This window comes from Populus euphratica, unplaced genomic scaffold (genome assembly GCF_000495115.2).
Source record: "Populus euphratica unplaced genomic scaffold, PopEup_1.0 scaffold2561.1, whole genome shotgun sequence".
NCBI classification, from domain to species: Eukaryota; Viridiplantae; Streptophyta; class Magnoliopsida; order Malpighiales; family Salicaceae; genus Populus; species Populus euphratica.
In genome coordinates this window covers 7,672-21,033 of record NW_011502404.1, presented here as the reverse complement: position 1 = coordinate 21,033, position 13,362 = coordinate 7,672, and the positions used below count along the sequence as shown (strand labels likewise).

Genomic DNA, 13,362 nt, shown 5'->3' with positions numbered 1-13,362 from the left:
TATAGGGGTTCAATGATTAGTACTTAAAAGTGTATTTTTATCAAGGTTTTATATTATCATTTTGTACTCGAAGTATCAATAACTCCTTAACTAAAGCATGTTTTATTATAACATATCTTATAATATAAGATACCTTTAATTTATGGTAAATGTTCATATTAAATGGAGGCCTATCACATAAATGAAAGGATTGATTGATGAATTTAAGAACTGAAATTAAAAGGACAAAGAGATGGCCAAACTTAGAAAAGAGATGTTGATGCAATCCAAATTGGATCACTGTTCGGTAATTGGTTCATATTTGAAGCTGTAGATCTCAGATTTAGGTCTACTTTATATGGATGGAAAGGTAAGACATAGGCCTACAACTTTTATATGGAGCCCAAGATCTAAAAAGGTCATTTTCAAGTCCAAATTGTAGCAACAACAAAAAAGCCCGAATTTGTCTTCCAGCCCGAGCAATGTTTCGTATTTGGCCCATATCTGGAGTTCTAGAAGTCCAAATGAGCTGAATTATTTATACAAGAAAGCTGAGACAATTTTCTACAACTTTCATGTTTTCAAGTGGTTCCAATTTTGACGTTATCAATGATGTTTTGGGCAGACAAGAGAAGATAAGGATTGTCACCAAGTCAAAAGTTGGTCACCCACTCATCAATTAGTCATCAAATCAATAGTTCCCAATTTTGGCCTATAAAAGGAGGCATTTGCCATGCATTTAGACATTTTGGTTTTCAGATCAAGATCATGTTCTTGCTTTCTCTCTTTGTATTTTTTGTAATGTTTATGCTTTGCTTTCATTAATATCAAGTTTATACCTTTCATTTCCTTTCATTTACTTAGCTAACTTTTATCTTATTTATGTTCTTATCTTGTTTATTTATTTATTTTTCTTTCATTATGTCTAGCTAAGTTTATTATGTCAAGGTGAAAAGGTTACACTAATGGTGTAAGAATAAGTATAATGTAAACTCAATATGGACTTTAATGTTTGATACTAACATGTTTTGTATTTGTTATCTTGTTCACTCTTTAATACTTTGCTTGTTAAATGACTAATCTTGATTTATGTTGTATAACACATGGTACAACAAATGCTTGGCACTTTCATAGCCCATACTATATGGTATAACCGACACCTGAGTTATGAAAAGAACTTGATTTGTTGTTAACATAAGTTATAATCATGAATGCTTGAGGAGATTTACAAATATTAGTATTAATTGAATAAGATGACTAATGTAATCATGTTAACAATAGAATAAGATGACTAATGTAACAAGTATTAGCATTAATTGAATACGATGACTAATGTAATCATGTTAACAATCTATAATATGATTGGAACCTCCTTTGTGTGTGGTTTCCAATTGACTAATAAGAGTTTATACTATACTTGTTTGACATACCATTAGTGGATCCTCTAACCTTGACATTTATTGTTATCGTTGTTAAATCTTTACGTTAATATTCCATCTCAAAGTTCTCATCTTCTTCTTCTTCTTCTTTTTCTTTATTATTATTATTATTATTATTACTGTTAGTACTATTATTATTGTTGTTGTTATTGTTATTTATAATTTGTACAATTAACCTCCCTGTGGTTCGACCTCGGTCTTGCTGGGTTATTTATTACTTCGACACTCCTGCACATGGGAGAAGACATCAATCTTTTTATCGTGTCATTCAATAGTTAGTGAGATGATACATATATCAATCACTACAAGTCTAATCACTAAGTAAAGAGTCAAATGGTTTCATAAGCTTAAACCTCGACTAAAAATCATTAGGCAAACTGCTACTCCCCTATCTAACCTGAAGTTTCCATACGTGTGCATTCCAAAATAATATATTACAAATAGACTAGTGATGCATGATGATATGCATCCATATCCAACTTATATGCATGAGTAGGATAAAATATGTTAAAACATAAATAAGTACAAAAAGAAGAAGTAAGCGAAATGTGAGAAAAATTAAACATATCAAATAACATAAACCACATAAAATACAAAACCTAGTCTGATACTGTTAAAAAGAGAACTCCCTAATAGAGTCGTCATTCTTTTACACGTGCGCGTGTGGCATGGCAGGAAGTCGGGATCAAGGAGTCACCACCTAGTTGTTTGATTTAAGGTCACTAGGAGACTCAGATGGATTGGTCTTATCAGCAATTCTAAGGTAGGAACTGGTTATGGTTAGGGAAGATATTAGAACCCTTAGCACATTTTATCTGAGGTAAACTCCATTGTGTCGCTTAGATCTAATTTAAAGATGTTAATGACTTGCTAGCTAGTGGTTCATCTATGACTCAAAATAAAGATTTATATTTATAAACAAAATTAGCTTTTGAAATTTATTATGGTCTTATATGCCCAAATAAATTTTTATAGAAAAAATCCATGTAAATGCTGTAATAAGATTTACCTATCATGGAAGGCGAAAGTGTTTTCCAGAACTAGTATATTGTTGTAAAAAATACTCTCAATTAAAATTGATGGGTATTAAAATAAATTAAGAATTTTCTTGGCAACTTTTGATATTTAAATATTAGTTTATTTGTAGGTCTAATATTTATACCAGAATGTTGACTATTAATTTTCAAAGAAAACAAAAAGGAAATGAAATGAAAACTTAGATTATTGAAATATTAGCCAAATCCTTAAGGAAGTTTACAAACTTGTTTGTAAATTCCATAAAAAAATGCAAAGAAATACCAAAAAATAAAAATAAAACAATGCTAAAACATTTTTCTCTCTCTCTCTCTCTTTTTATAAATAAAATGCAATTTTTTTTGTAAGAATTAGGTTGTATACAACAAGTAGAAATCTTTATATTTTTAAGGTCATGTTTAGAAAGAAAAAAAACTTATTTTTCTCTAAAACTAGTGCTATTAAAATAGGTTTAGGGGGTGTTTGTTAAACACATCTTTAAACCAAAGAAAACCTTAGCAAAAACATTGCTAGCCAAATAAAGTCTTAACTTTTGACTTGATTTTGACCCTACCGAGTTAACCTGAAACTTTTGGTTCGACCATAAACTGAACCAAAGTCTATTAGTTTGATAAAAAAAACAAACCAAAACGTAAACCAACATCTAAAACAAAATCAAATTAAAAAAAAAACAAATTCAAAAACTTTTTGTCAAACTGGATCAAAACCTTAAAAACAAAGAACATGAAGAACATCGAAGAACATTCAACATGAACTCATCAACATAGATTTTAAATCAAACCAGATACAAACAAACCAAGGATAAAGATATCCTGGAAATCAAGCAATGATCAATAATTTAGTATTTATGAACTTATCACTTAGAAAATCATGATTTTTTCAAAATATATTTCATTTTAAAATCAAAATCTTAGAATTAAAACCTATTAACAACATGTTATTGATACAAATAAACTATAAATTATTGACTAATAAAGTTGTCCAAAAGATTATGTGTAAAGAATTGGACCGAAATAGGCCCAAATCATGGAGTTAAGACAATGTTCTTTCCACAAACACGAATAGATAGCCCAAAACCAAGCACACTTTCAAGCCTCTGCAACCGGTATTTTTTACTTTCAAAACATGTTTTCTTCATTCTAACAAGTTATGTAATCATAATAAAATATATTTCAATGAAAAAACTAACAACTTCAAAACATAAAAATTATGCAAGAGGTTCCAAATTTCAAAACTATTAACTTAAAACAGACTATAAAAACTTTAAATTTTAATTTAAAATTGACTCTTTAAACACTTAAAACTCCAACTATGCCAATGAACCAAGAACACACACTAACAAACTAGAAAAAACATCAATAACCCTACTACTAGATTTTCAAATCACTTTATTTCAATTAATCTAAACATCCAACAACATTAATAGACAACTCCAAACTAGATTAAACAAAGAAAAAAGAACAATGTGTGCATTAATCAAAATCAAAGTTAAAAGTACTATAATGCAATAAATATTGAAAAACATCATAAAACATGAAAAAGAAGAAGAAGCTAGAGATATGTCCTATGAAGATCTGGATAAATAAATGTTCTATACTTTCCAACCTCAAACAATGAATGTTGCCATTTGGTTTCTTCTTTTCTAGATTTGTTACTCTCTTTCTTGAGAAAACCCTTGTTTTATGCCCTTAAACCTTCATACTTGATTTTTTTTTATCAATTTTTTTCTCATTTTTTTCTCTTCTTGTGTTCTGATTTTTCAAAAGGGTATATAAAGTATTTTTCTAGGGTTTTTTATAGTATTTTGCTAAGATTTTGCTCACTATTCATCATAACCCAAAACATTGAATATGATCAAAATTTTTAATATTTAATTTCATGCACATTTTATTCATGACAATAATTTAGCAACTCTAGTCAAGAATTTGTTTATATCACACAAAAATCTCAGGAAGTAAACCAAAGAGAATTTAAAGAACAAGTGGAGAAGATCTACATGTAATTTATATGGTTTGTTCTAATGCATATTTCAAGGATTGAAGTTAGATTCAAGACTTCATTTGATAGGAAAAAAAGAATGGGTATAAAGTCAAGAGAGCTACTATTAAGGGGGTGTTTGGAGCATAGAAATGATTATTTTTTAAAGTGTTTAGAGTATAGTAATAGTTGTTTTTTGCTCGAAAATGCATCAAAATAATATGTTTTAAAAAAATATTTTTGACATCAGCATATCAAAATAATTTAAAAACACCAAAAAATTATTGATTTGAAGCCAAAAAAATAAAATAAAAATTATTTTTTTTCAAAAATGCTTTTAAAACACCAAAATAAACAAACCCTTAATCTAAAGCCTCCTCCAATTATCTCACATAATAAAATACATAAGAAGCTCTCACAAAACTCCATTACAAAACATGGAATTACAATAGTATTCAAATCTTGATGCTTAATCTCATAAAACCTCAAATTCTCTTTCTCATTCATAAAAGACCATATAAAGAGTCAGAACTTTCACTCAGAACTTAAATCCCCGTGGGTTCACATTCCAAAGTTATTCCATCTTCTTCTATCCATATCGCAAGGTTTTTATTTTTATTTTTAACATAGCTTCAAAAACAAAGCAACTAGACTGACCTCCCAAGCATAACATTGTCATATGACCACTTAAAGTGTAGTAACAACTGATTACTAAGGTACGCAGAAGTCCACAAGCCTTCAGTCCAATACAAGAGACAAGGCATATCTTAACATTACTGAATTAAGAGCAGGAGACTTTAAAGCAAATAAGAAACCTACACTGATTGAATTGTTTTCTACTATCATTGTTAATAACTTTCATCAACTGATATAATACTATTAATAATAATAATAATTAGCCCTTCAAGACTAGCCCATAAGAAGTAAAATTTTTATGAATTGCCTTGGTATTGAAGTATAGGTATAACCTTTTGTATGCAACACTCATAACCTCACAGCAAAGCCGCTCCATGCATCATCTGGATATATATATATATATATATATATGTTATGTGCAATAACAACTATTTCAATTGATAGTATAACACCTATGAAACAGATGAAATTTGAACTATGGATTATGTTTCACTTTTTATATCCCTCTGGGATTAAAATGAAAAAGGAGTAAAATCCTAATTTTTCCTTTTGAACTCAGGAATATAGTGTAACAGATGGATCTTCATCTTCTTCTTCTTTTCTCCTACGAGATGAAATGATGCATTGATTTAATCAATCTAAATCAATCCCCCGTCCCCATGAAACATGATACTTGGTATTTCAAAAGCAAAATCACAAATATGAAGCTTAGATCTTAAATAGAATCTAGTTTTACTGAACAAAACTTGAAAAATAAAATACAAACCCAAAAAGAAAACAGAAGATTTGGATCATCAATTATCTGACCTACAATGATAGTACTTGGAACAACCGCGAGAAGGAGGATTAGATGGAGGTGGAAGACAACTGCTACTGTATGACTGACCACTAGCACCACCATTACAAACTGGTCGGTTTGGCTTCAAAGCACCTGGTGATATATACTTTCTCTTCTCTTCAAGAAACCTTTTACTAATATCAGATGGCATCAAGAACTCAAACTCTTCACTGCATTCGGCTATTGAACCATTGCATTCATTTGTTTTCGATGAAACCCTGTCGCTGAGCTGCGCTATTATAAGGCTGAAGATCACTAGAAGGAAACAAAAATATTGGAAGGACTTTGGTTCCATTTTTTTTTTTGTCTGGTGTTTGTGCTTGCCTTTCTTTTCAGTTTCAAACACTTAAATATAGAGTGATGGATCACAATGGGAATATCTTCTTTTCTGAAAGGGTGGTAGTTAGTGGAAGACGCATTAGGGATATGCAGCAGGAGTGAGGGAGCGCACTTCACCAAACCTAGCTATGATGGTGTCACATTTTTTCGTTTTTTCATATAATAATTTTATTATGTTACCAAATTTAGCTAGGAAGACTTATTTTGGTTTCACATTTACTTAGTGGAAGTCATGTATGCTTATATTGAAAATTGTGATGATTCACCTTATGTTGATTTGTAAAGCATGGTTGATTACTGCATTAGCTAGCACATATGTTCAACGGTCGGTAGATGAGAACCAATGAATAACTATAAGAACATCAATTCTGAATTGAATTAATAGCCAGAAAAATGAAAAGAGCAGATAATAATGTCAGGAAAAAAGAGGGAGAAATGTGAAACGGGTTCCCCTATAGTTACTTTCAATGTCAAGAGTTGAACATATCCTACCATCCAATTTCCAAGCAGATTGAGACTTTTCTGTTCTAAGATTAGCTGCTGAGGTGTTTGTGTCAAAGACCAATCGGAGAGTGTTGAAGACTTAATTAATGGTCCAGGATAAGCTCATAGCTAATGTAAATGGCTGTCATTGTCCTGGTGTTAGCAAATGTTTTCTCCAGTACAAACCACCATCATGCCAGCTTGACTCGAGTAAAAGAGAACAGAATGTTGGAGGTCATTTTGCTGGGCTATTGCAGAGAACATACAATCTTTATTGATCGATACCCTCGACAGGAAAATAGAAATTATAGATTGATGGGGTCCTGCAATATCTCTATTTTTAATGCAGCCGTATCACTACCGATGATAGCAAAAGTTGATGTATTTGATTTCAACAGTTGTTTGGTGTCTAGAAATCCAATTCCGCTAATCGTTTTTCTTGTCATTGCAAAGCTGAAGAACATAAAAACAGACCCTTAATGACGGGAAATTATTGTAAAAAGAAAGTTCCTTTAGAGGAATTTACCCTCCACCCAATCACATTATACAGACCAAACAATACTAATCATGACCTGCACCTGTAGTAGTTATTGCATCCTCTGTTGTAGGAGTTTGATGGTGGAGGTAGGCAATTATTACTATAGGGTTCACCTCTTGTAACCTTGGCACAGAATGGTGCATCAGGCCTTAAAGCCCCAGGAGTAATAAATTTGATAGCCCGAACAGTTCTTCGACTTGTCTCTGATTCCATTGATAACACCCCCTCTGCCATCTGACCACTAAATTCTACCATAGAACCACTGCATTGCACACTTTCAGAACTTGCTTGCATAGCAGCAACTCTAAACTGGGAGCTGAGAGCTAGAATTATCAATAAAGCTGCAAGAATTTGTTGCAAGGAATAAGACCTATTCCTCGTTGGTTCCATTTCTGGATCACAAGTTAGGTCTCTTCCACTAGATTTTCCTTTCTATTTGTGTCCTATGTAGTGAACTGTGTCCATCAAGACATTTCAATTATTGTGTACTCCTGTTCCTTTCCCTTTTAGTATTTCCTCCAATGACCTGTGAGGACCAAAGGGTTTATGAAATTTCCATGCAAGCAGTACTTCAAGGATGCCTAAGCCAGGTTTTTTTCTCTTTATAGTAAGTCGTCTTCAGGAGGCTGTAGGCTTCTTCTCAGAGTACGTGTTACAGCTAGAACGTGGTTTGATGGAAATTCTATGATGCTGCATCTAATTCAGTGCTAATGTATTTACTGTCTAATCACTTGAACCTAAAACATATTGATCCCACCACCCTCTTTCATTTATAGAGATATCATCTTTCTTTTGTTTTGTCTCTACTCCGAAAGAGATCATTTTGTCTATATCTTTGACTTTGTTATTAGAAACGACATGGTTATTAAAAAAACAACAGTAGTTTTCGCTATAAATCTGCAAGAAAGATGTGAAGCCGAAGGCTGGCTTGTAGGCAAGTGGTACAAGACTACAATCTGCCCACAGAAAATGGTTTGCTACGCTTTAGAAGCTAGATTCTGCTCTATGTTCAGCAGCAGTTAGCCAAGGTGCATTATCTGGACATTTTCTAACTTCTTTCGGAAAAAACGTAACCTGTTCTTTCATAAATCATAGAATTTTATTAGACGATATGAAGGGCACAAACACAAATGAAATTTCGAAGCAAATACGCCAGCAAAGAATCGAGGGACCAAACCTATCAGTGGCCATACGGTCAGGTCAGCCATGAGTTCAAGTTGGTTATGAAAACGGCAATTATTATTATTATTATTAAAAGGATGGATTAAAGTATTAGAAGAGACCTGGATACTCATCCATCAAGAGTAACCTGCCACAACTTGCCATTGCAATTTACAGTCACATAACTACAACTTCTAATGTCTGTTCTCACGTAACCTCTCACTGCCGAACCATTTAGGATGCTTAGATCCATATATCTGATGTGCAGTCACCACCTGGATATCTCATCTCGTGGGCTAGGGAAGGACCATCAGGTTCAGCTGAAAAGTCCACAAAATAGTTTGGATTTATTGCAAGACCACCCTTCTCGGTGTCAACATCTATCTGTAACATGTGAGATCCTTTCTCCATAAGTTCCGGATAAAACTGACGATCCCAGGTACTGAAAAGTGAGTTGGTGACATAAAGTCGCTTCCCGTCTAAACTCAGCTGAATCATTTGAGGCCCGCCCCTCAAACGATGTCCCTGAACAGAAATTATGATGCTTATCAGTCTGTACCACATGATAAGGTGGACTCTTGGGCAGATACACAAAAGCTCTCAAGAAGATATCTAAGACTAAAACATTATTACATCGGTGATTTCTTGTCCAGAATTATACACTGAAAATTGAGAAACAAATTTTTTTTCATCCCAAATTCCCAATTAATTTACTCCCACTTTACATTAGTCCAGTGGAAAAATGTAGCATCACAGCGCGTGAACAAGGTAGTTGGTGGGCTTGGTGCACCATTCTGCCCAACGAAAATTGCATGTAAAATTAGTTGCCTAAGTTACCAAGTAGTTCATCTCTGTAACAAGAAAGTATGCCTAAGGCATATCAAACTTTGTTGGTTCAAAAGCTTCCATACGAAATGCTATAGCTATTTGCTATTCCACAAATACATATCTGGCATGAGTTTTTGGTGTGGAAACTATTCCAAAGGCTGTGTGTGTGTGGAAAGAGATGGGCCAAATGTATTTCAGTTGACATTGCTGTGATAGTGGAGTCTAGTTTAAATGAATGTAATTTGACATCCTATATAGATGTCAGTAATTTATAGCTGATGATCATACTAACCTGGATTTCTGGAACATCGTACTGCCAGGTTTTTCCATCTTCACCCTCAGCCACCACAGAGCTTCCCTTTTGGATCAGCCCCCCAACCCAAACTTGTCCTTTCAGGACAGGTTTTTCAGGGTCCTCAATGTTGTACTGTCGGACATCTCCATGTAGCCAGTTGACAAAGTACAGAAACCGATCGTCAAGAGAGATGAGAAAATCAGTTACAAGCCCTGGCATTTCAGGGAGAATCCAGTTTTGCACCTTCAATGGTTTCACTGATATTGCCACCTGAAAAGACAAATATTTGGGAGAAGCAATCATCATAGAATGACACTATCCAACAAACTGAAATGTTATCCACATTGAAAACAGGCAATATTGTCCGCCATTTGCATACCTCATGGCTCCATGATCCATCAGGGGTCTTGAAAAACCTAACCATGTTACTTGTTAAGGCACACCCAACAAACCCTGAATCTTTAGAAGGATCGTGCAGAAACCTTATCTGCAAATCAGTGAAACAGACATGTCAGAAATTGTATTTTTGAAATGTCACAATGGCTTTGTAGCAATGAAGAAAAGATACAAACAAGTGAGTTTGTGCATGCATCATAGGAACAATGATCATTGGCCTTTTCTAAATCATAGGAACAAATTGTTGATTATATTTAAAGAAATAACCTCCAATGGCAAGAGTCCTGTATCGCCAAGATCCAATGTCTGCTTCAGTTCACCATTGGGCCAACTGTAGACATTCAAATGCCTCCCGTAAAGACCATCTGCCACATGTTGCAGATTGAAGCCTTTAGTGAAGGCTGCAGGAGCTCCCCATGATGAGCTAATCATTATGTTGTGTCGAGGTTGGTACCAGAAATCATAACCAAACGTTGGACTGTGCCCTGGTTTCTCCCACCTGATTGAGAATGAATATGATTCAAAGGTTACAAAAATCACTTTTTCTCAATCTTCAAAACGCTTAGCATCTCAGCACACTTTCAAGTGGATTAAATGTAGAGTAGATACATAATCAATCCTGTTTCATATGTCTGAGCAACTTTGATTTATTTATTAACTGGTAGAGTGGAATAAATGAATCACCAAACACATGCATTAATGAAAGCAAAAGTGAAATCTGTTAGGGTAGGGGCACTGGTAATCACCTCCCCTTTACATTGAATTCTGAATCAAGTAGAAGAAATCCATTTCCCTCTGCATTTCCATCTTTATCTCCAAGGCATGATACCATGACATCTCCAGAAGCAAGGCAATGGGATGTGTGTGGATACGCTAATCCTGTCTTATTTACAATATCTGCAGGCTCAACAACTTTATGCAATGAGGGAGCCCTTGGATCTTTTAGGGTGTCAATTGCATATATGCGACCAGATCTGTTGGAAGTAGATTGCATTAGAAACATAATGAGTGTTTAGTTTAAAGAAATGGAATGATTGCTGAACTTTAGGTGGCAGAGTTATGTAACTAGAATAAAAAATTAAAATTGATTTCAAAGAACTGACTGAAATTCATGAATTTCAAAGCATGCGTCACGTATTGGATACAAGTGACAAGTGATAAGTGATGAATCCCAAACCACAGTAGAAGAGTATTTCAGTAAGTAGGCAAGACATTTGTTGGCAAGAAGTCTTCACACGCGAATGATCACAACCCAATTCTTGTTTGAATTCTTAAACAGCATGGTTAATTTTTTTATATTAAGACTGAGTTCTTACATTCATTTTGATTTTATACAATGAAAGCATCCTCCAGTGACAATGTCAGCACTACTGTTCGTTGGTTTGATGCACATATCTACCTGCATAGCTCCTAGTTTGCACCAATGCAGTTCTCTTTCTTGTCTGGATTAAAATTCAGAAATAGAAGCTGTAGAAATCAAAATTAGCTACAGTATCTTACATCAAGGAAGGAAGGACCAGATAACGCCTTGCTGCAGATGGATCTCCATGGCAAGAGCTGCAAGAATTCCATCCTGTATGATGCAGTTCATCTCCTATGTTTGGCATAGGTAGCCTGTGGATAACTTTAGAATAAGTAGGTGAGTTGGGATCAACATCCACTGTGGCTAGATAATCAGGCTTCTCTATTCCCGTTCCTGTATAGATATTGAAAGAATTACATTCCTTCTCGTCATTCAATTTTCATAAGCTTGTCCAAAGTGATGATATCTAGGAGTCAGGATATAATTCAAGAACATCTACTCATTTGAAATTAGTCTAGCAACGAAGGAACTTGAAGTGTTTTCTAAAAATACAAGTCCATCAATATTTAGAACAAACTGTTTTGTTACCATATTTCCTTAAAAGAAAATGTGGAATGCATGCACTAAACAATATCATTTTCATTAATAGGAGATATTTCTTCCCTATACCAAAAAACAAAAAGGAGGGAAAACCATGACCACGTTTCCTTAAAACAGCAGGGGAAGGCAAGTTGAACACATTTATTTCTCCATTTTATGATGGCCCAGCATATTACCTAGGTACTACCTGCTGGAAAACAACACATATCAGGGAATCCAACTGGATGCTTTGATCAAAATGAAAAAGCAGCACATGAATTCCTAGTATTTCTATTGCCAAATCCTCTTTGTCTATGAATAGCCAAGCACCCGTGAAAAAGAAAAGCTCACAATAGCACTCTTTTAGCCCCACCAAATTTAAACTTTAAGCAGCTGCACCAGTTAGACATGAACTCCTCAAATTAAAGATCAGAGATTCAGGGATCACATCGCCAGAAAGTTCTTTCTTTCTTTTTGCAAATCGTGAATGTAACCAGAAAGTTGACAACAAAATCCCAAAGAACAGAAATTTTGAAGATAAACACTGGCAACAAAGATCTGAAGTCACAAAAAGTTTTTCATCAGAAAGAAACCGAGGCAGAAATCTCAAGAAGCTCCAAGAATCAAATCACAACACAAACACAACGGTCAAGCCTACTCCATCCTAAAAAGCCCATATAATCAAATCATATCAATATATTCCTCATCAAATAAGTAAAAAGAACATAATGAGAAACAGAAAGAAATAGAGCAAGTTACTAATAATAATTACCAGAGTAAACACAAGTGACATAGATAAGTGACTCCCTCGGACCAGACATTGCTTCAAGTGGTGTCGCATAACCTGGTCCTTTCTTGCAGCATCCACGTCCATTATCACTCACCACTTCTGTGCCTGTAGCCATGTCTTTCTTTCTCCCTGTATGAATAATATGATGATGATAAGAAGCATGAAAAAAGTTGATGACAAAAAGTAGCAAGACCTTGACAGTAACGTTTTTGAAATATATATATATATATATTAAATTAATTTTTTATATTTTCAGATAATATCAAAAATAAATTTTAAAAAAATAAATAAAAAAACATTTAAAAAAAGTAAGAAAGAAACAAACTCGTAGAAAAACTCCATTTCCAACGGGACGCAGTATCTATTTTTTGCGTAAACCGTTGTGGCAATCCTATTTTTACTTCTTTTTTTAATTTTATTTTGGCCTCATGCTGGATTCCCTTGTTGAATGCGTCCAAGGGGATGGTATCGGTAATTGCGCCGTACGTCAATTATCTTACATTTTAGGATTTATCTGAAGCTGAGGTTGAGGGTGACTGTTTTACATGGAAGTCCTTTTGAAAAGTATTTTCATCCGTTTCCGGGTTTAATAATAATAATAATAAAAAAAAAAAAGCTAATGTGGTCTTAGACTCATTACGTTATAGATTGCAACCTATTATGCATCTATACATTCCTTTTCAAAACTGAAAATCATTGCTTTTAAGAGAATTGCTTAATTAATTGGGGGTAAATTTATCTTCATA

The 13,362-nt window shown here is 33.8% G+C and overlaps 1 protein-coding gene across 1 annotated transcript; it reads right to left on the bottom strand.

Annotated features, from left to right (window-relative positions):
* Positions 1 to 8,429: 8,429 nt before the first annotated feature.
* On the bottom strand, positions 8,430 to 12,805 carry LOC105119148 (selenium-binding protein 1-like). The gene is made up of 7 exons (XM_011017255.1): positions 12,599 to 12,805; positions 11,445 to 11,640; positions 10,691 to 10,918; positions 10,212 to 10,443; positions 9,928 to 10,035; positions 9,546 to 9,818; positions 8,430 to 8,950 (listed from the first exon to the last, which is right to left on the bottom strand). Exons 1-7 carry the CDS (start codon positions 12,729 to 12,731, stop codon positions 8,669 to 8,671), a joined length of 1,452 nt encoding a protein of 483 aa, XP_011015557.1. The 5' UTR covers positions 12,732 to 12,805; the 3' UTR covers positions 8,430 to 8,668.
* Between the last annotated feature and the right edge of the window lie 557 nt (positions 12,806 to 13,362).

Bases quoted from the DNA above. Each gene is read 5' to 3' on its own strand.
- LOC105119148 (XM_011017255.1), bottom strand. From the start codon at position 12,731: ATGGCTACAGGCACAGAAGTGGTGAGTGATAATGGACGTGGATGCTGC. The intron at 10,036-10,211 runs GTTATTTCTTTA...ACTGATTTGCAG, and splicing joins CAGGACTCTTGCCATTGGAG to ATAAGGTTTCTGCACGATCC. The intron at 8,951-9,545 runs GTTAGTATGATC...ATTTCTGTTCAG, and splicing joins ACGATGTTCCAGAAATCCAG to GGACATCGTTTGAGGGGCGG.